General features: G+C 44.7%; 3 protein-coding genes across 5 annotated transcripts; 2 read left to right on the top strand and 1 right to left on the bottom strand.

Annotated features, from left to right (window-relative positions):
• The first annotated feature begins 2,330 nt into the window (after positions 1-2,330).
• On the top strand, positions 2,331-10,357 carry cebpz (CCAAT enhancer binding protein zeta). 3 transcript variants are annotated; one of them, XM_028040920.1, is made up of 17 exons: positions 2,331-2,490; positions 3,507-4,972; positions 6,055-6,286; positions 6,396-6,540; positions 6,621-6,709; positions 6,783-6,836; positions 6,903-7,005; positions 7,083-7,142; positions 7,214-7,280; positions 7,363-7,469; positions 8,466-8,514; positions 8,855-8,998; positions 9,074-9,117; positions 9,193-9,279; positions 9,358-9,422; positions 9,538-9,619; positions 10,021-10,357. In XM_028040920.1, exons 1-17 carry the CDS (start codon positions 2,374-2,376, stop codon positions 10,158-10,160), a joined length of 3,051 nt encoding a protein of 1,016 aa, XP_027896721.1. In that variant the 5' UTR covers positions 2,331-2,373; the 3' UTR covers positions 10,161-10,357. The 3 variants fall into 3 exon arrangements, with proteins under 3 accessions (XP_027896721.1, XP_027896720.1, XP_027896719.1); XM_028040919.1 differs by having other exon boundaries at positions 8,855-9,001; XM_028040918.1 differs by having other exon boundaries at positions 8,855-9,006; positions 9,076-9,117.
• LOC114158981 (protein CEBPZOS) lies at positions 9,689-15,123 on the bottom strand. The gene is made up of 4 exons (XM_028040972.1): positions 14,968-15,123; positions 10,706-10,823; positions 10,578-10,622; positions 9,689-10,244 (listed from the first exon to the last, which is right to left on the bottom strand). The coding sequence occupies exons 2-4, from the start codon at positions 10,821-10,823 to the stop codon at positions 10,162-10,164; spliced, it is 246 nt and encodes an 81-aa protein (XP_027896773.1). The 5' UTR covers positions 14,968-15,123; the 3' UTR covers positions 9,689-10,161.
• A 2,401-nt stretch (positions 15,124-17,524) lies between these two features.
• nkx2.2b (NK2 homeobox 2b) lies at positions 17,525-19,321 on the top strand. Its single transcript, XM_028040966.1, has 2 exons — positions 17,525-18,542; positions 18,739-19,321. Exons 1-2 carry the CDS (start codon positions 18,371-18,373, stop codon positions 19,191-19,193), a joined length of 627 nt encoding a protein of 208 aa, XP_027896767.1. The 5' UTR covers positions 17,525-18,370; the 3' UTR covers positions 19,194-19,321.
• The last annotated feature ends 6,621 nt before the right edge of the window (positions 19,322-25,942 follow it).

The raw sequence follows: 25,942 nt of genomic DNA, 5'->3' as shown, positions 1-25,942 counted from the left end.
AAATCTGGTGGTAAAAAATGAAATCAGGCTCCATCAGCAGAGGATCAGGAGCCAGGAGGAACGCCGGCTCCAGATCAACCCGACCAGGACTCCACATCAGGGGGTCCAAAGGGAGGCAGTTGATAAGCTCTGATAAACCTGTTGTAAATTTCTTATTGTATTAGTTCCTTCAACTGAGAGAGATTCTAGATGTATGGTTTGTGCTAAAGAACGTAAAATATGAGGAACAGACTTAATGACCAATTTAAATTCTTTTTGAGAATTTGAATAAGTCATAAAGAAATTACTGTCAAGTAAGAGATAAAAATTACTCGACCATTACTGTTGAGTAATAGGTTTATCAAATCAATGTTTTTAATCATCTCAGTTATGTAGATATGATGATACATAAATATGTATCATGTAAGCATAGTTCCATCTGATGAGGAGAATAGCTGTATTAATATATATATATAGACTCCAACATAACAGAACCTGCTGATGAAACTTCGCTAATTTGAATAGAAGTTCTCCAACTGAGAAACGACAATGCAACAAAAAAACTGGGGTTTCAGTTGATCACCTTTTTTTTTTTTGGGGGGGGGGGGGGGGAATTTTCATAACTTTATTTAAACATCAACAAAAATAAGCAAAAATAACCCACCCCAAATCAACAAGGAGCATTACAGTGTCCACATAAAAACATACATACAACCTACATACACTAAATACAGACAGACATTCCCAGCCATGGTTCAAAGTAGTCGAAACGGTCGGACAACCAAATGAATGACATACTGAGTGTAAAAATGAGAAAAAAAAAGAAAAAATAAGTAAAAAATTACATTCTCTGTAAGAAAGATTGCAGTGGGTTCCAGATCCTCCAGAATTTGTCCGACTTTTGATGAAGATCATGGGTCAATTTTTCGACTGAGACAATAGCAGAAATATGCAATATCCACATATCAACTGTAGGGGCCTGTGGTGATGAGATCACCTATTTTAAGAGATGATCGTTATAATATTCCACATGGAATTTTAAAAATCTCTTAACGGAATTAATTTTAAATATTTGATTAAAGACAATAAATGTCAAAACATTTAAACCTCGTTCAAAGAATGTGAAGAATGTGAGAGAACAGAGTACTTTATGTGCCTTATTTTTCCATAGAAAATGTAAGAATCTTATCTAAATCAGAAAAGCGCGCTTTACTCTATTGATGGAAAAATATATGATGTCCGTCAACAGCGTTAGCATCCACCGCTCCTGATGGATGATAACCGGAGTTGCTTTGCCTACCTTAATGAGTCCAGCAGATCCTCACTTGATTGCAGAGATTCCTCTCAATGTCCACCCTCGATCTGCTGCTGATTCCTGACGCCATTTTTGTTTCTCAGATGTTTTAGGGAGTCCAGCAGCCAAACAAAACGTCGCTGAGTTCGAAGTCAGGCGGTTTCTTGTCTGCCGCGCTGCTTGATACAAAAATGATTTCAACAACTTTGTCAGAAAAACAATAAATAACTTAGAATAGTGTTTCCGAATTATAATTTACCTGAAAAGAATCGCATCAATCTCAAACCATGACATTAGACCAAACATCCGGCGGCCCGATCCTCCGGCAGACGGATTAAAGCGCGACATTACTTCTTTGTTTTAATGACGGTTGGCAAAGAACTATAGAAAGCATTACCGCCCCCAGGTGGCCTGGAGAGGGGACAAGAAATTAACGGAGGGAAAGGAGTAAAATAACTCAGATAAATTACTAATGATGAATAAGTAAATTAATAGTAGTAATATAAATTCTCCTTATTAGATTTATATTTTTCAAAAGTAACACAATTTGACCTATTATTTTACTTACATCGCTTCCAAAAATATTTTCTCACGATCTAAATTGGTTCTTTGCACTGTCTCCTTTCTGATTCATTTGCAGTCCATTCGATAAATACACACTGTGGCGTTTTGGGCAGATTGCAATCATCGTATAGTTTTGTCGCACTTTACCAATTACTTTAGGTAAGCCCTAATCTGATATGTATAAATATTTATTCCAGTTTTCCGTTTTCCTTTTATCTCCTATATTTTTCTGAATGTTATAGAAATATGTCTTCCTGTATCATTGGTGCCGTTTTTAAGACTAAATACTTTTTTAAAAAGCTAAAGTGATGATAAAAGTATTAATAGTCGAAATGAAATGTTTGGTTTAAGGATGGCCACGGTTTCTACAGACAATTTTGTCATTTTTTACTTAGAATAACATTTACGAAAGAAATTTCCGTCTGCAGTGTGCAGTCTGTGGTGCAGTTCCCCCTCCGACCTATGGGGGCGCTGGCGCTCTCTCGCTGCCTCTCTCTGTCTCCATCCGGCGCTGCGCTCCACGCCGCAGAGACAGCATGGCGGACAGCAGGAGCTCCGATGAGTCCCAGCAGGAGGAGAACAGCGAGGAGGAGGAGACTCCAGGAGGAGAGGAGCTCAACCTGGAGGAGGTGCTGCGGCTCGGAGGGACCCAGGTCAGTCAGCGGTTCGGTTGGGGATGACGGGACATCCGTTACAACAGAACCCTGGGTGCGAGTGGAGGTCCAGATGTTTCTCACCAGTGGAGCTCCTGGTCCGGTTCGACACATGTTGAAACGGGTCCTAAATATCAGCGAGGCCCAGCGAACGGACCCATGGTTTGGTTCGGTTCGGTAGAGAAGCTTCAGCAGGTCGGGCTCACTAACAGAACACTGTTGGAGTTCTGACTCGATGAAACTGAACAGAACCAGTGGTGGGGATTGGTCAGGTTCGCTCTTTAGGATGAGATGACGTCACAGAAGTGATTTCTGTCGCCAGACTGCAAACAGTAGCTGCGTTTAATCACTTTAGGTTTTTATTCAGTCATTGAAAAACAGAGGAGAAAAATCTATTATTCAGATAAAAATATCTGAACATTCTGCAGATTTGCCATTTACCCACTTAATTATGTTGTATTTCTAATATTGTATAAAAGCAGCTTAATTACATTTTTAAATAAGAAAAGGATTTTCTTGACTTGAATGCAATAACAGACCCTTCTATCACCACCATGTGAAAAGCTGGGTCCTTTCTGCTGGACTGAACAACGATACAGTTTAGGGATTAAATTGGATTAAAAGATAATCGAACAGCAAAATGTCATTAAGAGATTTATTCACAGAATGTGAAGCTAAAACCTGAACAGAGGTGAAGGGTAGAACAGTTTTTAATCTTTAATGCAAAATGTTTTTATTTAATTACTTATTTCTGTACAGTTTTTGGTTTAATTTCTGCTCTGAGGAAGTTCTTTCAGCACATTTCCTTTTAAAACTCACCATGATCCCTGAAGATCAGGATCCTCTGGGTGTAGCACCTCACTCTGCCAGCAGCCCGAGCTTCATCTGCATGGTGTTGGTTTATGACGTAAAAATGTTGTTTTGGACTGGAGGTGCAGTTTAATTGAAATGTAAACTTTGTAAAACGTTAAAAGTGAAACCGTGTGGGATCTCTGAGCCCTGCTCTCCGTCTGCAGGCGGATTACATCCTGCTGGCGGCCATTAATGACTCCACCGAGCTCGTTGATGGAGGGATGAAGGAAGCCATTGACGACCTGGAGGAGGGAGAGCTGGAGGGATTCATCTCCAAACTGGGGATCCGGGCCCACACCGGGTGCCAAAGCGTCCCGGACCAGCCGGAGAGCGACGCCGCTGCAGACCACAGGAAGGGAAAAAAGGCTGCAGAAGCGTCGGCCGTGGATCAAGTGTCCAGCTCTCAGAGTAAAAAACAGAAGAAGAAGGAAGATGTTCCGGTTCCACCTGGGAAAAAGCCGAAGCAGAAGCCGGCCCAGTTTGAGTTCCAGCCGCGGCAGGTTCTGCTCATCAAGCCGGGCGGGAAGTGGTTCGAGCTTGAGTACGCCTCGGAAGGCTCGGATACGCCACAGGACGCGGCGATAGTTTCCCGCTACAAGGAGCTGGCGCAGCGACTGTTTGAGTCCGAGGTGGAGCTGTACCGCACCAAGAAGAACATGCAGAGAGGAGCCAACTCCGCCTGGATGAAGACGGTGGTCTCCTCCGGCGCGCTGGCCGACCGCATGGCCGCCATGACGGTGCTGGTGCAGGACGCGCCGGTGCACATGCTGGAGCACGTGGAGACGCTGGTTTCCATGGTGAAGAGGAAGGGCAGCCGACGGATGGGCCTGATGGCCCTGGACACGATACGGGAGCTGCTGCTGTCCGACCTGCTGCCCGAGCACCGGAAGCTCCGCCCCTTCGCCCAGCGCCCCTTCGACCAGCTGGAGGAGCGGGCGAGCGGTAACCGCGACGCCCGCGACCGCCGCCTCATCCTTTGGTACTTCGAGCACCAGCTGAAGCAGCAGGTGGCCCAGTTCGTGGCGGCGCTGGACGAGGTGGGCCACGACACGGTGGGGGCCACCAAGGTCAAGGCGCTGACCACCGCCCACGAGCTGCTGAGCAGCCGGCCCGAGCAGGAGAGGGCGCTGCTGGTCCAGGTGGTCAACAAGCTGGGCGACCCCGACTACAAGATGGCGGCCAAGGCGGCGCACCTGCTGGAGACGCTGCTACACAACCACCCCAACATGAAGGCGGTGGTGTGCTGCGAGGTGGAGCGCCTCATGTTCCGGCCCAACGTCGGCGCCAAGGCGCAGTACTACGCCGTGTGCTTCCTGAGCCAGGTGATGCTGAGCCATGACGAGGCGCCGCTGGCCGCCAAGCTCATCGCCGTCTACTTCTCCTTCTTCGGCGCCTGCGTCAAGAAGAAGGACGTGGAGTCCAAGATGCTGAGCGCTTTGCTGACCGGCGTCAACCGGGCGTATCCCTACGCCGACGCCGGAGACGAGAAGGTGCGCGAGCAGCTGGACACGCTGTTCCGGGTCGTCCACATGGCCAAGTTCAACACGGCGGTGCAGGCGCTGATGCTGCTGTTCCAGGTCCTGGACGCGCAGCAGAGCGTGTCCGACCGCTTCTACGTGGCCCTGTACAGGTAAGAGACCCACCAACTGGAGAAAACCCAGTGGGCACTGGTTCCCACTTACTTTGGAAAAGGCTGATTAAATTGCAATTTCGTTACTGATTCACTGATTCAAAAGTAATTAATAAAGTAAGTTACTAATAACTTTATTAGTTTTATTCTGCAATGAATCCTGTCACTAACTTTACTGGCCGAACATTTTTAACAGCTTGTCTTAGTAACTTATTTAGTAACATCATAATCTAATTCAGTGGTTCTCAAATGGAGGTACGTGTACCCCTGGGGGTACGTGGAGGTACTGCAGGGGGTACGTGAAGCTTTTCAAAATATCTTTAAAAAATCAGTAGGCTCCTCATAATAAGTCTTGGGAAAAATTATTTTGTAAAAAGTTCGATAAAATATAAATGTGTGTTCATGCACTGAATTTTATATTCAGTACTTAGTTTCAATATCCTTTAAAATAAAACGGTTTGACTGGTTTTATACCTTCCTGGTGGTCACCGTCTTCTGTTTTTCTTTTTTGTTTAACCATGCAATGTTTGCAATATGGATGTATTTGTCAGGTTCACTGATATAATTTGTTTGGCTTTAATAAATCAGACAGTGATTTTACAGCACTGTACCTCTTTTTAATTCCAAAAATGTTTTGCCCGTGTCAAGGGGTACTTGACTAAAAATATATTTTTAAGGGGGTACATCACTGAAAAAAGTTTGAGAACCACTGATCTAATTGATCAGTAATCTAACGCATTACCAAGTAACTTACAGAGTAATGCGTTACTCTAATCCAAATACTTTTCACCAGTAATAAAAACGTTGGTAACTGAGAACATTTTTCCACCATAAGGTAATCTAACGCATTACTCAGCTACATTGTAAGTTACTTGGTAATGCGTCACTACCGAGTAATCTGAGTAATTTGGTGAGTGACCTGGTACCATGATGATGGCTTTCATGGACTTCCTCATCTTGCCGTATCGACATTCTACTACTCTGACCTGACTGGAAATTTCGGTTTCTGCTGTGTAGCTATTAAAAGCTAAACTCATGCCCGGTCAGACTGTAGCTATAAACATTCATTTATATTCCAACAGGAAGCTGCTGGACCCGGGGCTGGCGGCGTCGCCGCGGCAGAGCCTGTTCCTCAACCTGCTGTTCAAGGCGCTGAAGGCGGACGTGGCGCCGCGGCGCGTCAAGGCCTTCGCCAAGCGGCTGCTGCAGGTCGCCGCGCAGCAGGGCGCCTGCTTCGCCGCCGGGGCGCTCTTCCTCATCTCCGAGGTGATGAAGGCCCAGCCGGGCCTGCGGATGCTGCTGCAGCAGGGGGAGGTGAGGGAACCGGGCCAGAACCGGGCCTTCGGGCGGTACCGCTGGGATCCGGTTTCACCTCATATTAACTCCTGTTGATGTTCTGATTGGTTCTGATGGGTTCTGACAGGACGGGGCAGAGGAAGAGGAGGAGTTTAAAGATGTCTGTGAGGAGAGGCGCCTCGATGAAGAGGAGGAAGAGGAGGAGTCACCTGCTGTGGCGGAACCAGCGACCCGGCCCATGGCGTCATGGGTCCACCACCAGAACCTGGAAGGTGCTTGGTCCCTTCTTGGTTCTGATTTGGATCAGAACAGGTGTGGTCGAGGCGGTTCTGACATCTGAATGTTCTGACAGGAGGGCGGAGCTCCCAGAACTACGACCCGGTCCACAGGAACCCGCTGTTCTGCGGCGCCGACCACTCGCCGCTGTGGGAGCTGCACCGGGTGAGGAACTGACCCAAACGACCCGGTTCTGGATTGTGTTCTGTTCTGACCCGGTTTTGTTCCCCCTCTGCAGCTGTCTCTGCACTTCCACCCATCGGTGTCCCTGTTCGCCAGAACCGTCCTGCAGGTAACGCCAGAACCCGGCCCGGTCCTCCAGAACCCGGCCTGGGTTTCATGTGTTTCCTGTCCGCAGGGAGAACCGGTCCAGTACTCGGGCGACCCGCTCCAGGACTTCACGCTGATCCGGTTCCTGGATCGCTTCGTCTTCAGGAATCCAAAGCAGCTCAGAGGAAAACGTGAGAATCCCGGATCCGCTCTCCGGCTCCTTCCCGACCCGGGCCGGTTCTGATCCAATTTCCTGTCTGTTTGTCAGAAAACACGGATTCTGCGGCACTGAGGCCCAAGCAGCGGTTCCCGGTCGGCTCGCTGCCAGGTGAGTTTTCCCTGCCGGTGCTTCTGGTTCCGAACGTTTCCAGGTCCGATTCTCACTCTGGGTTCTTCCAGTGAACGGCGCCGAGTTCCTGTCCAGAGACGAGAGCCAGATCCCCGTGGACCAGGTCTTCTTCCACCGGTGAGTCTCGCCGTTCCACCCAGGTCCGACCCAGAGTCCGGTTCTGACCCAGATGACCCAGAGTCCGGTTCTATTTCTGCAGCTTCTTCAAGAAACGGCAGCAGGAGAAGCAGAGCCGGCAGCCGCGACCCGACGGAGACGAGGAGAGCGTGGAGAGCGTGGATGACGACGAGTTCGAGAAGGCACTCGGTACTAACGAGTCGTTCCTAGCGAGTCGTTGACAAGAATGTTTGAAACTAGGGCTGTGGTAAACGAATATTTTAGTAATCGAGTAATATATCGATTATCAATTAATCGAGTAATAAAATAAAACGTTGGTAAATCTAACAGCAGTTTTACCATCATATCAACATCAGACCAATTTTTCACATTTTCGCTTCGATAAAAATAACTTTTCTGTAGTTTAGAAAATTAACTCGTAACAATAATGGATCACTTTCCAAGTTAACCTGAAGAAAAGTTATACAATAATCTGAAATTATGTTCAGGTCCATAATAAAGAAGCAGGCTCACAAATACGCTTATAAAAACGTCTTTTGGTTTCTGTGTTCATCTCCAGTCAGTTTAATAGATGAACTCTGACCTTTCCAAGACATTTATAGCTTTATGTTCATGTTAGCGACGGGATTTGACTCCTTCGTTCGTCACATTCAAACATCTACCAGCTACGCGCCACCACAACGTTCTCCGCCACCCATTTGTTGAGACCGGGATGATATAAAATAATTGTTTTGGTTCGTCCGTAAAGCTACACTTATGTTAATCATCTAATGCCCACAGCGTTCAGTCCATCCGCTCACCTGTATAAATACACCTGCAGCGCTCTGAACCGCCAGCAGGCAGCGGCTCCGGGAGGAGAAAAGCTGCCGTACTCCAGGCATCACGCCAGTCATTTTAAAGATGCTTATTGGTCCCCGAAAAACGACAAAGACAAAATCATCAATCAAAATCCTCCCAGGCTGAACTAGAAAACTGGACCGTACGCTGCTAACACTTAGCTTTCGTTACGGAGTCAGGCGGAAGTGAGCGCTGCGCAACGCAAATAATAACTCGGCCGGAACACATAATAATAAAACATAATTTAACGAAGCAGATAAATTTTCTTGGAGGAATTTTAATAATCAAACTCGAATAACTGGACGAATCGTTTCAGCCCTAGTTGAAACATTCCCATCATCCCAACAGATTCCTTGGAGGCCGACTTCACCATCTTTCCGGACCTGGACTTTGCAGGGTGAGTTTTCCAGAATCCATGAAAAGAAATTAAAGCTGAAAATTTAGAAAAATGTCTGGAAGTTTCCAGCCTTGACCGTTTAATCATTTTATTTAGAACGAACCGGGGGCGGGGCTAACTGGCCTCATTACAGGTGACAGGTGTGAAGCCGACCAATCAGAAGAGAGCATCACAGGAAACATTAATTACTTTAATGATAAACATGTTTTATTGGCTCTAACCTGCAGAGTCGCCCCCTGGTGGATGGATCATGTAACACCGTCTGTGAATTTAGGATCAATGTGCTCAATCAATTGACGGTCCCAGTTGGTTCTGGTTCTGATGTTCCCATGTTTCCCAGGAACGTCCGCAGTAAGAAAGGCAGGGACTCGGAGGACTCGGACATGGAGGATGACCTGGACGATGAGGAGGTGTCCCTGGGCAGCATGGATGAGGAAGACTTTGGAGAGGACGAAGGCGGGACCTTCATGGACCCTGATGATGATGATGAAGGTAGGGAGCGTTCTTCAGGACGGTCCGCTTGGCTTCCTCCTGGTTTATCCCGGTTTGTCCCTCCTGCAGGTCCAGAGCTGAAGGACGGCGAGGATGAAGACGTTCCTGAAGGTCAGTTCGGCTCCTCCTCTTCCTCCCTGATGATCCGCTGGGATCCCAACAGGAAGTGTGTTTTCCTTCCTGCAGGTTCAGGCGAAGAGGCGGAGCTTCCTGCCATTCCTCAAACCAGGAAGAGGAAGTCCTTCAAGGAGCCAAATTTCTCCGGACCTTTAGGTTTGTGTCTTTTTTGACTCTGCAGGAAGTTCTGCAGCATCTGGAATCACTTCCTGTTTCACTTCCTGGTTCTTCCAGAACCGCAGAAGGACAAGAAGAAGAAACGAAGGAAAGACGGAGGCGTGTGTGCTTCAGCGGAGGAGGTGAGTTATTTCCCTGCAGAACCGGGTCGGCTTTGTTTTGGGCTCGGGTCGGATGGTCCGGTTTCAGCCAGCGGGGGGCGCTGCAGGCAATTCTCATTCTCCTGTTTTCCTGCAGTTTGGATCGCTGCTGGACGAAAACACCGACTGCAAGTTGGACAACATCAGCATGAACGCCATGGCTAACAGCGACAGAGCAGGTAGGACCAGAACGGACCGGAACCAGACCAGAACGGGCCGGAAAACATTTAGAAGCATTTGTGCATGAATCAGGAGACGTAATCGTTTTATTTTAGTTTGGATTCCAGCAGGTCAGAACATTCAGAGTCGTTAGTCCAACAGAACCGGTTCTGCTCCTTAAAGGGACAGTTTGCTTTTCTTACTGTTGGGATGGTTTCGATCCGGTTCTGGAGGGAACCACTTGATCCTTTCTCTGATATTATGGGATGGATAGAAGTGGTAAGCTCCGCCCCTCTGGTTCCAGGACGGCTCCTGATTGGCTGGTTCAGATTCTCCTGCTTTTAAAGCCAAACTGTCCCTTTAAGGGTTGAACCTGCTTGGTTCTGACCTCCGCTCTTCCTCCTCCACTTCCTCTTTTTAGGCCTGAAGCAGCTGAAGTGGGAATCGCAGCGGGACGACTGGATCCACGGCCGGGACTCCCAGACGCTGCGCCGCAGGAAGAGCTCCTTCATCAGGAGGAATACGAGGGGCCGCGGGACCTTCAGGAGGAACAGGAAGTAGCTCAGTCCCGTTTGGCCGCCCAGGCTTCCTGGTCCCGCTCCCGGATCCCATAGATCCCGGCCCACTCGTTGGACTGGTAGTAAACTGGGAGGACAGGAGAGACTGTCAAAGACTGTTTCATTATTAAACTATTTTCATTTATTAAAGCTTCACACAAACATTTTCTCTTGTTAATAAACTCTGGAATATTTTTCTGATCCTGACTGGTTATTGTTTTAAACTGGATCCGGTTCTGGTTCTGAGATTCGGTGTTAGCTCCACTCTGCCCCCTGCTGACCGCTTTACACAACCCAGCTCCTTTCCCAGATCCTCTGAACTGGGCTGAACTGGGCTCGCTCAGTATAGGTGGAACCAGCAGCCCAGCCGGGCTCACCGGAACCAGAGCAGAACCGGCCCAGAGAGCAGAGCTGAGCTCACCTTCCAGCACTGAAGGGAAGCGGCTGTTCATGGAGCTCCTGAACTCTGCAGCAGGAAGAGAAGAGAGCAGATGTTCCTGCAGATGTTTTCTTCCCTAAGCAACATGGCCGACAGGCCGCACGTCCTACCCTGACTGTTGTTCATCCTGTGGAACAGGAAGTAGGCCCCAAACACGCCCAGCAGCTCCACTATGACCACGCCCTTCATCACCCGCCTGGCCAGGGGTTCCAGGGGCCGTGGGGACATCTGGAGGGACAGAGGGGACACAGGAATTCAACCCAAGTTTAATCTCAGAATCCAACCTTTCCTTAAAAAGTCAGAGCCCTTTTGTTCCCAGTAGCCCTGATCCTCACAGCTCTGGAGTCTAGAGGGCCACATAACATGACGGACCAGATTGGGCCCCTGGTCCCTGGATTTGACACATGGTTTAATACATCAAAGAACTGATAGCAGTGTATTATAAGCCTGGCGCCCACCAGGCTTTACTTGTCCCCCGCTAGGAGAAGCATTGCTTATTTTTGCTTTTAGAAAATAAAAACTCTTTTTTTTAATCTGTTTTGTATCTGTTGCTCTGAGCGTTTCAAATTTATTCCTAACAGATGGTTTATATTTGATGCACTTAAAGCCGGCAGAGCGACCAACGACACCGCTGGAGCATCTGCGCTTTGCCTCACGCTGCTGCTTGATTTCTGAAGTTTAACTCAGCGCGGATCGCCTCCTTTCACTCAAACTGGACACAGACTGACCAGATATTTACATCAACCCTCTGTAAGGGATTATGTTATTTGGCAAACTCCACATCAAGGTAAGAGCTTAAACCCGCTGCGTTAGCTCTGGTTGCGCAGCTCTACGTGAACCGCAGGAATAACTCGTCTTCGCGCTTTCAGAGGAGCGTTGACTAGCGGTGAGATTGGTTTATCTTTGTGAACAAAACATTATGCAGCGTTTCCATTTCAACACGCCGCCAGCGTGTGGCGCTGTCTGTGCTGATAAGGTTCATGTCTGTGTTCCGGTTGGTCGGAGCGTTAGCGGTTAACAAACCAGCGCTAACCTCATCATGCAGGTTCATCCGGTGAGGAGCTTGGCGCTCTCCTCGTAGTCACGCTTCACGATGGTTTTATAATATTTTATTATTATTTTTCTGGTTATGAAGCATCAAATCATACCAAATGCTTTCTCCACTTAGTCAGAGTTAATGAGTGAGGAGATCTGAGAAACTGGACCAACCAAAATAGTTTCTGTGGCTCTTATTAAAAACTCAAGAGACAGAAATGTTAGAGCTCATAAAGCCACATTAGCATTAAATTAAATCTCAGTTTGTTGCTCATGTCTGTGCAGCGGATTGAACTCATCCTGCAGGGCCGGTCCAAGGCTGCATGAGGCCTGGAGCAGAATCTGACCTAGGGGCCCCTCTTGCTGCTAAAACCATCAGCACCTCTAACAGCTTCTGTGTTGGATTTAATCTGGGAGAGAGAGAGTAGATTAACTGGCCAACCTGAAAACAATCAGTTATATTTACAGTTTATTCATTTGCTCAAACTCAAAGATTCAACTCACAGCATCAGATTGTTGCTATGGTAACAAAACAGTCCAGCTATGAAGATAAACAGACTGGATCATTTAAATCTTAAATTTAAATGCTAAACAATTTAGAATCTGTTAATTTATGTATGCTGGAACAATTAAATCAAATTTAGCAGCAATGATAATCTCAATAAGCAAAATCTGAATTAAACAGAGGTGCAAATAATTGATATTAATTTTAATTTTTGTTTTGTTTTATTACTTTATATTTAACTATTGTTTCACTGAAGATGTTTTCCAGTAACATAATTACCCAGTAGTATTTTTACATTTCCTGTCTACTTAAAATCTTTTAATGCAAAAACATGGTGGACCGCCCGCCGGGCAGAGCAGGTTTACTGGGGGAAACTCTGACAGAAAGTAATGGAAATAGCTAATGCTAACCGTTTGATAGTTAGCTATTTGATAGAAAAGCCAAATATAACCCATAGCTAGGCCTGTCACGATAGCAAATTTTGCTGAGCGATTAATTGTCTCAAAAAATTATTGCGATAAACGATAATATTGTTTGAAGACCTTTTTACACTGATTTAATGGAAATGACGTAATAATGCATGTGATTTCCTGCCAAAGATAGATACACTTTATTTTCAAAATAATATTTAACACTGGAGCTGATAAACAAAATAAACAAAACAACCAAAAACAAAATGGATTCTCAGTCTCCATTAACAAAAAATGTACTTGATAAAAACTAAACAACATAAAGCCAAAGTGGAAATAAATACTGCATTCAACCAAAAGAGTGCAGATTATGAAGTCTGTATATTATGTTGCCCTTCAGTAATAATTAGATTTAAATAGAGAAGATGGGCACATGGACTACCTGATGCAATAGTTCACACTACACGATTTTTTGCTCCTATTTTCCCCCTTATGACAATCTTAAAACGTTGGTCTTTCTAAGATTGTGTGGTGTGTTACGGTAGATCATCGTTGCTGCTCCGATCTAAATCAGGGGTTTTCCCCAGACTGGGCGCTTTAACGCAGCCTGTTGAATGTGACAGGCAGCCAATCAGAAAGCGCGGATTCTCCTCTGTGTTTTCTGAGGGGAAATTACGTCGGGGAATCCCAAACAGCTGATATGGCGCAACCCGAAGTCCAGCGGACATTAGAGATGATACGTGGAAACAACATTAATGTTTATTCAACATGCAAAGCATATAGAAATGACAAGAGGAGGAGTTGGAGCGAAATTGCTACCGCAGTTGATAAACCCGGTAACTTTCCAGCTGTTCTTCGTTAACGTGACGTAAATAGGTTATAATGATTTTCATTCAGGCAGGACTTTACGCTGACACTAGCCACATGCATTGCAGGTAGATTGTAGTAAAGCATTGATTAATGCCTGGTTTTAAAATTAGTTAACTGGACTTGTAGCCATTATTTAGTGCCCATTGTTGGACACCACACGGCAGGACCGAACCCGGTGGAACCGTTATACTTAGGATTTCTGTCGGCTAATGTGTGGTCTGTCAGGTTTTGAAAACGGCCGACAATCGGTGTGTGCTGGGCTTTACACTGAGGAAACGAGGAAGGGCGGGGGTCAGTGGAGAGCACCGGAGTTGAGCCTTTTTTCATTCAGTGTCATCAACAGAAAGAGAAAAAGGCCGGAAGAGACGATAATGCCGATAATTAAAATGACGTCGATAGTTTTAATTTATCGTACGATTAATCGATTTATCGTTTATCGCGACAGGCCTACCCATAGCACATTTAGCTATGATCCACATTTAGCGGAACCTGAGGCTATTTTATGAAACCTCGTTGCATGAAACAAAGGAAAAGGAAAACATTCCCTGGAAGAAGATTAAACGAGTCGCTCGTTTGGCTATAGCATGCGTGGCCTTCTCTGTTTGGATGCAGTTCTAAACAACTTAAAATTACACAACACACATAAAATGTTCATCCGGGTACCAGACCTCCTGTGAACAGCATTCCAATGGAAAACAAGGAGGGCTAGCAGTTGTCCAGAACAGTAAGAAAACACTTGCGATGCGTCATTAGCTTCTAGACTAGCCGTTTGGTCCAGGTGAGCTAGCCCGGGGCTATTAGCTCTTGTAAATCTCCACTCAGCTGTTTATATAACATTAGCAAGGCTATGCGTGGCTAGCATGGCTCAAACGTTGGTGCTTAGCTCTGGTTCAAACAACATCAGTAGTGTTGGTTAAACTTGGTGAAGCTCAGAGTCCCTTTATATAAACCTCCGTGACGTCATTGAGTTTCCGTTTGAAACTCCGCCTCTTCCTGCAGGACTGGGGGCTTAATGAGGTGCATTGTGGGATTAATAGCCCTTGCATGGCTGGTGTCCAACAGTGTCATAAATCTCTTCCACCGTTATGACAAACATGAAGCCTCTCAATCATTTCAATATAATCTAACAGTTCTATTTCTGCGTGTTTAAATCATTTATTTAAAAAGAATATTACATTGAATCTTCTTGCTACTTCATATTTTTCATACAGTACTCATTTTAAAATATTACAGGTAATTGTTGTTTCTTGGTTTGTTTGGCTTTTTTATTAAACTGTTTAATAAACTCCATGTACTTTCCGTCATTTTCAAGATGTTCTTCATAGAAAATATTCTTTTACAAGTTGTCATTATATTTTTCCGCTTATTTTTTTAGATTTTTCTGTTTCTTACAACTTGTTTTAAAAGTTTTTAAACGGTAAAAAAAAAAAAAAAAACATTTAATAAAAGCAACTAGAACATGTTATGTATTAAATATGAAAAACTCAACAATTCTGCTTCATCAGACGCCATATTTAGCTAAACCTTTGTCTTTATCTCTAATTTCACTCACCTTCCTTCTGCTCGGCGGGTCAGAAAGCAGCTGCAGCGATCCAAACGAACCGAACCGAGTCAGAAAAAAGGTTAAACAGAACAAAATAACCCGAAGAACACACTACAGCAGGACAAACAGGACGTCTGGACCCACTGAACGGAAGCCGAGAAGCGCCAAAAGCCCTCTTCAAGCCTCATTACTGCCACCAGCTGGCCATGGTCAGGATTACAGGTAAACTAAATAATAAAGAGAAAAACATTTTTAAATGTTACACCAAAATAACGCTGCGGCCCTGGCAGCTGCTCGCTGATTGACAGGAGGTTCCGAAGCAGTTCGAGTCCAGGAGCCGAGTCCGCTCAGACAACCGGTTCGGATGGACGGGTCCGGGCCTGCGGACTGGAGCGGCGGCTTATCCTACAGAGTGACCGAGATTAGAGGCTCTGCTGCGGCCCGAGGAGAGCGGAGGGTCCGGGGAGGGGAATCCGGCCGGAATAATAATAATAATAATAATAATAATAATAATAATAATAATAATAATAATAATAATCTTCATAAAGGCTGAAAACAACAAACCGATCCAAATATCCGATCTTTTAATAAATAAGTAAAAACGAAACAAAATACAATATTCAGACAGCATTAGATAATAAATTAGCTCTAAAATGAACAGTTATAAAATATCAACATTTTTCAAACGTAAAAAATATTATGTCTTCAAGAATTTTATTAAAATTCTGACTGATAGATGAAAACAAATAAAATATAAGCAATAAAAAATCGAACAAATAAAACAGACACTGAAAAAATTTCCTGTGACATTTAAATGACAGTTATGAATGAATGAATGAATGAATAAATGAATGAATGAATGAATGAATGAATATGAAGGTTCAAATCTGCCTGATAAATGAAGCCGGAATAACTTCGAGTTAATGAGACTCAGAAATGAATAAATGTCCATTTAATTACTTCAATAAACTTTGGGATTTCTGCAAAGCCCGACTTTGTTTTGTTTATGATTTATTCTAATAAAACCTCTTCATGTGTAATTCTGTTATTCCGTCCTGGACCAGAACCAGAACCTTCAGAGCCCAAGCAGGATTTATTCCCAGTTCTCCGGTTTTCCAGTTTAAAACTCAGAACTTTTCAGTTCAGAGAAAAAAAAAGAAGAAAATTTTGTTCTTTGTGATTTAAAGTTTGTTTTCTGCTTCCTGTAAAAGTGAATTAAAGTATAATAAAGTATTATAAAAATGTAACATCATAAAGTTCATAGAGTTATCCATTCAAGAAATCCAAGAAATAAATAACTTGTTCAATAAAAATCATAAATGAATTTATAAAATTCATGAAAGTGAAACTTTCAATAAATTGCAATAAATACAAAATATAAGAAACGTTAATCAAAAGTTTCAGTCATTAATTAAAAGCAAAAATCATAAATAATGAAATCATCTGATTGGTGAACCTACACAGCTGCAGACCAATCAGAATGCACATAGCAGTGTTAGCCCCGCCCACTGCCTGCTCTACAAAACCATTTTGAATTAAACACATTTTAAACTGATTTACTCCTTATCTTATTATTTGTCTTTTAGTCGTGTAAAGTGTATTAACTTGTTTTTCTAATATTCCGGTAGTAAATCCTCTGTGATCCTTCAGACGAACCGGGATTCAAACCCACAACCGTCTGGTGTTCAGGCTGAAGGTTTAGTTTATCATATAATAATAATAATAATAATAATAATAATAATAATAATAATAATAATAATGAGCCGAGCTGGCTGCAGTTCCTCCTTCAGACAGCAGGGGGCGCTGCGCGCTAACAGGTGACCGGCAGAGACTCGGAGTACCAGAATAAATCCAAACACGGGATTTAATCCAGACCGACAGAAGATTATCAATGATTTATCAAACACTAACTTCTCTGTGGCCTTTGACCCCAAGCAGAATGACCCCCCGGACCTCCAATTGACCCCCAGTGACCTCACTTTACGGTCCGACCGCAATTCAGGAAAGACGCGAATCTGATGCAGTTTGAAGAATTTTTATTTCTAATTAGAGTAAAAATAAAACAAACTGATTCAAATCTTATAATTATCTTCAGGTGCAGCGTTTTATTTTATTTTATTTTATTTTATTTTTTCATTTCAATGGGACCAAATTCAAATATCGACCTAAATCCTCCTGGTTTACTTTGTCTTTTTGCAAACAGAAAAACTGGAGTACACACACACACACACACACACACACACACCAACAAACACACACACACACACACACCAACAAACACACACACACACACACACACACACCAACAAACACACACACACACACACACCAACAAACACACCAACACACACACACACACACACCAACAAACACACACACACACACACACCAACAAACACACACACACACACACACCAACAAACACACACACACACACACACCAACAAACACACACACACACACACACACACACCAACAAACACACACACACACACACACACCAACAAACACACCAACACACACACACACACACACCAACAAACACACCAACACACACACACACACACCAATAAACACACACACACACCAACACACCAACACACACACTAATGACGCTTTATAACTTCAATTATAACAGATTCAAATTTCATCATGAAGATTTAAAATAATAATAATATTTAGAACCTTCAGAACCAAACGGACTGGGTCGGCATTCACTGGAACAGAACCTCTAAAAAGTATTCACACCCTTTGAACTTTTCCTCAGACCGGAAGACCTTTCGGAACCAGGAAGTGGATCAGAACCAGGAAGTGGATCGGAACCAGGAAGTGGTTTCCATCAATTTCATAGCTAAAATCTGAAAAGTGCGGAGTGTTATTATATGAATCAGAACTCTGCGGAACCTGGTCTGCGTTCTGAGCACCTCGGCTCTAGACTTTGACTAGGCCACCAGCTCTGATCTCGTCCTGTCCTCCTGCTGGAAGCTGAACTTTGACCCCAGGTTCGGCTCCCCCAGTATGATGCTGCCACCACCAGGCTGGACAGGTTGAACTGGGCCGTCTCTCTGAATGGTTCTGATCCGGTTCTGAACGTCTTCCTGTTGCTATGACCCAGAATATTCATCAGAACCAAACATTCCTCCCGATTCCCCGGTCCAGATAAGAAGCGGACCGGTTCGGCCGGCAGCCTGACATGATGATGATGATGATGATCATGATGATGATGATGATGTGACCTTCCTCCTCCTCCTCTTCCTCCCTCTTAAAGCGCCGCGGCGCAGCAGCGGCTCAGTCCGACCCGAACGCCGAACCCTTCATGGACCGAACCCCGCGGAGCTCCGCTGCTCTCTAACGACCCGAACTGGACCCGAACCCGAACCGAACCCGGATCAGTTCCTTCTGCGCCTGCGCCATGCCGTCCGGCTCCAGAGGCAGAACCGGATTCTCAGTGCGGGATCTTCTGGACCTTCCGAACCCCGCAGGAGGATCCGGGTCCGGAACCGAGGAGGAGAGCTCCAGGGAGGAACCGGAACCGGACCCAGAACCAGAACCGAAGTGTTGGAGCAGGTGGAGCCGAGCAGCAGGTCAGAACTCTTTCATCTCCATCAGAACCGGAACCAGAGCCTGTTCTGAGTTCGGTTCAGGTCTTCATGGTCTTAGCCGAACCGGAACCTGATCCAAACTTTTATCGGTAACTTTTATGGTTCTGGTGTGGTTCCGGTCCGGACTGCTGAACCGGGTCTCTGACAGTAACAAAAGTTCTTTTCCTTCCCGCCTCAGAGTCCGGAACCGACCGACCCGGTGAGCATCCCGGCGCTGCGGCCCGGCTCGGTTCGGCCCAGAAGAACCGGAAGAGGCGGGTTCTGTTCTCCAAGGCTCAGACCTCGGAGCTGGAGCGCCGCTTCCGACAGCAGCGGTACCTGTCGGTTCCGGAGCGGGAGCACCTGGCGGGCCGGATCCAGCTCACCCCGAACCAGGTCAAGATCTGGTTCCAGAACCACCGATACAAGATGAAGCGCGCGCACGCAGAGCGCGGCCACGAGGCGCTGCCGCTGCTTCCGGCGCGCCGCATCGCGATCCCGCTGCTGGTTCGGGACGGGAAGCCGTCCGAACCGCTGGAGGTTCGGTCTGGGTTCGCCCTGCCGCTGTGCGCCTTCTCCCCGCTGCTGCGCGCCGCTTGCGGGCCGAACCGGACCGGACCGACGCCGCTCCTCTACCCCTGGAGCTGGATATGAGCCGAACCCAACCGAACTTTCCGCTCTGACTGTTTGGGTCCGCTCCGGGACCCGGTTCGGTTTGTTCTCTTTCTGTGTTCAGTTTATTTATTGTTTGTGGTTCTGAATAAATGTGAGGAAGATTCTGACTCGGTTCTGGTTCTTCTGAAACAGAAACGGTTCGGTCCAGTTCAGAGCAGAAACTAAAAAATGATCCAGAAAGAGCTACTGTTCGGTTCCGACCCAGATGAGCCTGACGGTTCTGGTGACGGAACCGGATACGTTCGGGTCCAGAAACCAGGAGTCTTCCTGCTGCAGGTCCAATTCGGAACCAAAACCGGTCTGCTTCAACTCGAACTGCGGTGTCACCTGAGCTCTTCCAGAACCGGTCCAATCGGAACCGAAACCTCGCTGAGGAAGGGCGGGAAGCGGCAGGATCCAGAACCTTCCCGCCCCGGCAGCCGGTCCAGTTGTTCCGATCCGGCTCTGGTTCCGGACTTTTTGGGTTTTCCCGTTCCGAGTCTTTCTGGTTCCCGCGGGTCACAGGTCAGATCGCAGCGGCGGGCTTTGATCTGATAATCAATAATAAATAATCATTGATTATTAAAGGAGGCCTAGTTAAAATACGGAAGCAGGAAATACATTCTGAATGAAATAATACATTCTGTTTTATTTTTCTGCAGATTAAATTATTTCTGGTTTAAAACAAAAATAATTCAGTTTTATATTTGAAAATTGTTTCAAAATCTTTTTGTTCATTTAAAGAAACTAATTTTAAAAATCTCCAACCAGTGAAAATTTACTAATTTATTTATTTCTAGAGTTTTTGCTGATAAAATATTCAGATTTAATTTTGGGGAAAATTTGAGAATTTTCAGATTTTTATTTGAAATGTTTTAATTTTACTCTGGTGTCGTTTTTAGCGCAGCCAGCAGGGGGCAGCAGCGTTTTTGGTCTGTCCTCTGATAATCGATAATCTTCAATCAATGGCGGAAACTTTCAGATTCCTAGTAAATCTGGGAATATTTTTCCTCCCCAGATTATAATCCGGAGCAAAAAGGATTTAAGAAAAGCAGCAATTCATCCAACCAATGATTTATTAACAAATATTCAGATTCAACAGATTAAATTAAACCGTAAGAGATTATATAAAATTACAAAGAATCAAAAACATGAAGATTTAAATTAATGTAAATAATGTAATAATTACACAACTGAGGTGGAAAAACACAAAATGCTGAATAAACAAAAAAGGACAGAAATAGATTTTAAAAACAAATTAAAACTGTTTACAATAAATTATATTTATTTTGATTTTTGAGTTTCTCTGCAGATTCAACTGGAATTTCCTGGAGATGTTTTAGAAATATGTGATTCTTTTGATTTCAATAATCAGTTTCACCGACGCTTCGTGACAGAAATTAAAATATTCTTTAATAACAACTTTTATTCTTTTAAATAAACTTTTGTCTCTTAATTCTTTTTAAACCTTAGAATCAAGTTAAGAATATATTTAATTAGCTGGATGAAAATAATCTGATGCATTTAATATTACTATTATTATTATTATTATTATTATTATTATTATTACTATTATTATTATTATTATTGTTATTATTATTATTATTATTATTGTTGTTGTTGTTGTTGTTATTCTTTCCCCAGATTTCTAAATATGGAAATATTAATCACAAGTAAAACATGTAAAGTCAATGTTTTATTCAGAAAATATTTAATTTTATTTAATGTTATAATAATTTTTGACATTTTAGTTTTTCATGGATAATATGAAAAGCTAAAATTTCTGGTGTCACTTCTATTTCAATATCCTTTATGAGTTTAACCTGATTTTTATATTTGCTTGTTGCTAAATATTAAAAATTTAGTTTTGTTATAATTTAGTGATAATTTCTGTTTTTTTTAATACGTTAATATTTAAAAGCTGCTCTGCACCACCAGCAAACTTCCTCTCCTCACATTCAGATCATAACATCTTCACTCACATATTTCCCATTAGCCACTTGGGTTTCAACCTTTTTGAACCTTTTCAGCCAGTTATTTTTATAAAATGTTACCCATTTTATGACTTGGATGAACTTTATGTTTGGTTGTCGTGTTTATTCAACTTTAAAGTAATAAAATGCAGCAGAATCAGAAACAGGACTTTACTGTTGGTGAGTTTCAACTGGGAGAAGAAGAAGAAGAAACAGACTGAGAGACATTAGCATTAGCTTCTGCTAATTGTTTTATGCTTCGCAGCTAAATGTTTGCGTCTGCTTAGTTTTATCTGTTTAGCAGCTTAGCATTGTTCTGCTAATTATTTTTAGGTGTTTAGTTGTTTAACGTTAGCATAGCTATGATTCTTGTTTAGCGAATTAATGGCTAGTGAAGCTAACCTTTTGGCTCATATTTTCTCCATTACAACCATGGCAGTCATTTTGAAACATGTCCACCAGAAAAGTGAAACAGAAAATCAAGAAAATATGAAGGATCCATCCATCCATCCATCCATCCATCCATCCATCCATCCATCCATTTTCTCCTGCTTTATCCGGGGTCGGGTCGCGGGGTCAGAAGGCCCAGACTTCCCTCTCCAGTCTCTTGTTCCAGTTCATCCAGGGGAATCCCAAGGCGTTCCCAGTAGAGGAACATCGTCCCTCCAGCGTGTCCCGGTTTTCCCCTCCTCCCGGTGGGACCTGAACGCCTCACCAGGGAGGCGTCCTGACCAGATGCTCCTCAACTGGCTCCTCTCGATGTGAAGGAGCAGTGGCTCTACTCTGAGTCCCTCCCGGATGACTGAGCTTCTCTCTAAGGGAGAGCCCAGACACCCTGCGGAGAAAACCCATTTCTGCCGCTTGTATCCGCGATCTTGTTCTTTCGGTCATGACCCAAAGCTTATGACCATAGATGAGGGTGGGAACGTAGATCGACTGGTAAATCGAGAGCCTCGCTGTTTGGCTCAGCTCTCTTCACCACGACGGACCGGTACAGCGCCTGCTTGACGGCAGACGCTGTGCCAATCCGCCTATCGACCTCCCGCTCTCTTCTTCCCTCATTCGTGAACAAGATCCCGAGATACTTGAACTTCTCCACTTGGGGAGTTCCTCCTGAATCCGAAGTTCAACTATCCGACGGACCCTCCTCTCCAGGACCCCTGAATAGACCTTGCCAGGGAGGCTTAAGAGTGTCACTCCCCTGTAATTGGAGCACACCCACCGGTCCCCGTTTTTGAACAGGGGGACCACCACCCCAGTCTGCCAATCCAGGGGAACTGCCCCCAATGTCCATGCGATATTGCAGAGTCGCGTCAGCCAACACAACCCTACAACATCCAGAGCCTTAAGGAACTCCGGGCGGATCCCATCCACCCCTGGGGCCCTCCCACCAAGGAGCTTTTTAACCACCTCGGCGACCTCGCCCCCAGAGATTGGAGAGCCCAATCCAGAGTCCCCAGGCTCAGCTTCCTCAATGGAAGACATGTTGGTGGGATTGAGGAGGTCTTCGAAGTATTCTGCCCACCGGCCCACAATGTCCCGAGTAGAGGTCAGCAGCACACCATCCCCACTATACACAGTGTTGGTGCTGCACTGCTTCCCTCCCCTGAGACGCCGGATGGTGGACCAGAATTGCCTCGAAGCCGTACGGAAGTCTTTCTCCATGGCCTCTCCAAGCTCCTCCCACGCCCGCATTTTTGCCTCAGCAACCACCCGAGCCGCAAGCCGCTTCACCCGCCGGTACCCATCAGCTGCTTCTGGAGTCCCACAGGCCAAAAAGACCCGATAGGACTCCTTCTTCAGCCTGACAGCATCCCTCACCGAAGGTTCGAGGGTTGCCGCCGCGACAGGCACCGACAACCTTGCGGCCAGAGCTCCGATCGGCCGCCTCGACAATGGAGGCACGGAACACGGTCCACTCAGACTCCATGTCCCCCACCTCCCCCGGGACGTGTTTGAAGTTCTGCCGGAGATGGGAGTTAAAGCTCCGTCTCACAGGGGATTCCGCCAGACGTTCCCAGCAGACCCTCACAACTGCTGAGGGTTGTGACCTGATGCATCCGACCTGGACCTCATGCATCAGGTCTGCATCAGGTCCAGGTCTGATAGAATAGAATAGAATAGAATAGAATAGAATAGAATAGAATTCAACTTTATTGTCATTGCACTGTCACAAGTACAAGCAACGAGATGTAGTTTGCATCTATCCAGAAGCTCTACGAGATATAAATATTTATTTACAGATGTACAAGACTATGTATGTATGGACTATAAGGGGTTATAGCAAGAGATATAGATATTGTGTATAAATATAAATATGGGAGCTATATGCACAGATTATACAGATTATACAGAATATACAAGAATGTTAGGGAATGGATTATAGATAAATAATGGCAGATAAAATTTACAGGTTGTATGTGTGTGTGAAGAAAACAGTCCGTGCAGGTCAGACCGGCATCCTCCCCCACCACCGAAGCCAAGTCACCACCAGGTGGTGGTGGTGAGTTTCTGTGGATTTCTGTGGTTCAAAATATGTTGGCTAAAATTTTACAGTTTTAAAATTTAGTGCCAAAATTAATTCTCCATGACAACCTTTGCAGCCATCTTGAAAAATAAAAAATGATCAGTAAATCTGCTTTCTATGTTCTATGTTTTATGTTTTCCTGACTGTAATTTGACACTAAAAGCATTCATCTGCGATAACGTCTATGGCGGCCATCTTGATTTGTATTGTTGGTTAATGCTTGCTTTTCCAAAAAGCTAGCCACTAGCAGCAGCGCCCCCTTGTGGCAGCAGAGTGGGGTAACCTATCGGAACCACCTGCAGTCCGGTACTGAGGGTTCTGTTGGGAACTTCTGGACCAATCAGAACCTGGTTATTACAAGGGTCAGAACCTCACCATGGTCTTCATCAGAGATGAAGAGTCGTCCTTTAAACCTGCTGCTGGATTTTGAACATCACGTCTGCTGACCTTTGACTTCACTGGTTGCCATGGCGACACGGAGCACCTCATCAACGACACCGGATTCATCCGCAGCTGAAAGTAAATCCGACACTCCCAACGTAAAAAAACATCCACAGAACCGAGACCGGATCGGATCAGAACCGAGTCCAGTCTGGTTCTGTTTTCTGTCTTTGCAAATGTTTCAATTTCCAAACAGAAAAAAAGTTAAAATAAATTATTTGTTTAAAAATCTGTTGACATGTTTTATGTTTTCCTGTAAAAACTGATTTATTTTAGCTTTAGAACCAGAACCAGACCCAGGACCAGAATAGAATAGAATAGAATAGAAGTACTTTATTCATCCCAGCAGGGAAATTACTTCACAGTTACAGCATAGAGACAAGACACACAACAACCACCACTGAGCAGCAATGTAGACAAGATAAAATAAAAATAAAATATAATATGCTGTCAATTTAAAAAGCAGCTTAGAGCAGTCCTTGCAAAGATTCAAAAAAATGCAGATATGTATATGTAAATATATGTACAGCAAGTGTGCCACAGTGCAGTTGTGCAAAATTGGACTGATTAGTGCAGAGCAATGATTTAGCTTTTATTGTACAGTGAGATGGCATGTGGCAGGAAGGATTTCCTGTATCTGTCCCTACGACAGCGGAGCTGGAGCAGCCTATGTGAGAAGGTGCTCCGCTGTCTGTCCACTATGTGGTGGAGAGGGTGCTGTTTATTGATCCAGAACCAGAACCAGAACCAGAACCAGACCCAGAACCAGACCCAGACCCAGAACCTGTGCTCAGTTAGAAAGTTGTCATACTTTTCCAAACTTCAGAACATCAGAACGGGTCAGAACTGTGAAACTGGAGGAATAATAATTCTTCAGCCAGAATTTATAGTCAAAGAGTTGGGTTGGGGTCTGGACTTTGACTAGACCATTCTGGGGTTGTTTTGGTCGGAGCTTTGAGGAAAAGTTTCCACTGTGGGAATATTTATGGGAAGTTTCCCAGAGTTCTGGGGTTGCTTCAATGTTTGATTGCCATGAAGATCTAACTGTTTGTCTCCATGGAAACACAGATCCTGCACCTTTACCCCCTCAACCCCCCTTTGCTAAGAGCCACTCGGCCCGCTGCGCCCCACTGGGGCCCCACTGGGGCCCCGCTCCTCCTCCTGAGGGGCCGCCATTTAACTGACCGAGAGCGAAGGAGCGGAGAGGCAGGAAACGTGGAGCGGATCAGGAAGTGATCCTGGACACTCCTGGTTCTGGTTCGGCTGGAGGTTTCGTTCTGTTAAACAGGAGTTTTTCCTCTCCACTGTCGCCTCATGCATGCTGGGAGCTGGATGGGATTTAATTTATTTCTTCCACTGAATTATGAAATCAAATGAAAGGTAATAAATAAACGAGTCGGTTCTAACGGGTCGCACAAAAATTTAAAACATAAATGTGTCAAAATGAAATACAAGAGATATGAAATAAAACCTTCATTCTGACAGGATAAAGATTCTCAAACTCATCATTATTTGACGTCACAGTTGATGACGTCAGGAAGCTGAACTTTGTTTTAATCCGAGATCAGAACGTTCGGTTCGGTTCGGTCCAACAGTATCTGACTGTAAATACACACACACACTACGTGATGCTGCAGGTCAGCAGCTGATTGGTTCAACAGAGCGCATGCGCGTCTTTCATGAGAAAAATTCCGGATCGATCAGTTCCGATTTAAAAAGTAACTTTGAAAAAAGAATGAAAACTGAAATTAGAGTAAATATATTTTAAATTTACTTCACAGTTAAAGACATAAAGTTCCAGAAAATCT

The sequence above is a fragment of the Xiphophorus couchianus genome, chromosome 15 (genome assembly GCF_001444195.1).
Source record: "Xiphophorus couchianus chromosome 15, X_couchianus-1.0, whole genome shotgun sequence".
Classification (NCBI taxonomy): domain Eukaryota; kingdom Metazoa; phylum Chordata; class Actinopteri; order Cyprinodontiformes; family Poeciliidae; genus Xiphophorus; species Xiphophorus couchianus.
This window is presented reverse-complemented; position numbering and strand designations above follow the sequence as displayed.

What these genes read in the sequence shown, in the direction of transcription:
- LOC114158981 (XM_028040972.1), bottom strand. Translation starts at nt 10,823, where the DNA reads ATGTCCCCACGGCCCCTGGAACCCCTGGCCAGGCGGGTGATGAAGGGC. An exon ending in CAGGATGAACAACAGTCAGG is followed by an intron (nt 10,623 to 10,705) that starts GTAGGACGTGCG and finishes TTCCTGCTGCAG; the next exon opens with AGTTCAGGAGCTCCATGAAC. An exon ending in CTTCCCTTCAGTGCTGGAAG is followed by an intron (nt 10,245 to 10,577) that starts GTGAGCTCAGCT and finishes CTGTCCTCCCAG; the next exon opens with TTTACTACCAGTCCAACGAG.
- cebpz (XM_028040918.1), top strand. Translation starts at nt 2,374, where the DNA reads ATGGCGGACAGCAGGAGCTCCGATGAGTCCCAGCAGGAGGAGAACAGC. An exon ending in CCACCACCAGAACCTGGAAG is followed by an intron (nt 6,541 to 6,620) that starts GTGCTTGGTCCC and finishes ATGTTCTGACAG; the next exon opens with GAGGGCGGAGCTCCCAGAAC. An exon ending in CCGGACCTGGACTTTGCAGG is followed by an intron (nt 8,515 to 8,854) that starts GTGAGTTTTCCA and finishes CATGTTTCCCAG; the next exon opens with GAACGTCCGCAGTAAGAAAG.
- nkx2.2b (XM_028040966.1), top strand. Translation starts at nt 18,371, where the DNA reads ATGCCGTCCGGCTCCAGAGGCAGAACCGGATTCTCAGTGCGGGATCTT. An exon ending in CAGGTGGAGCCGAGCAGCAG is followed by an intron (nt 18,543 to 18,738) that starts GTCAGAACTCTT and finishes TTCCCGCCTCAG; the next exon opens with AGTCCGGAACCGACCGACCC.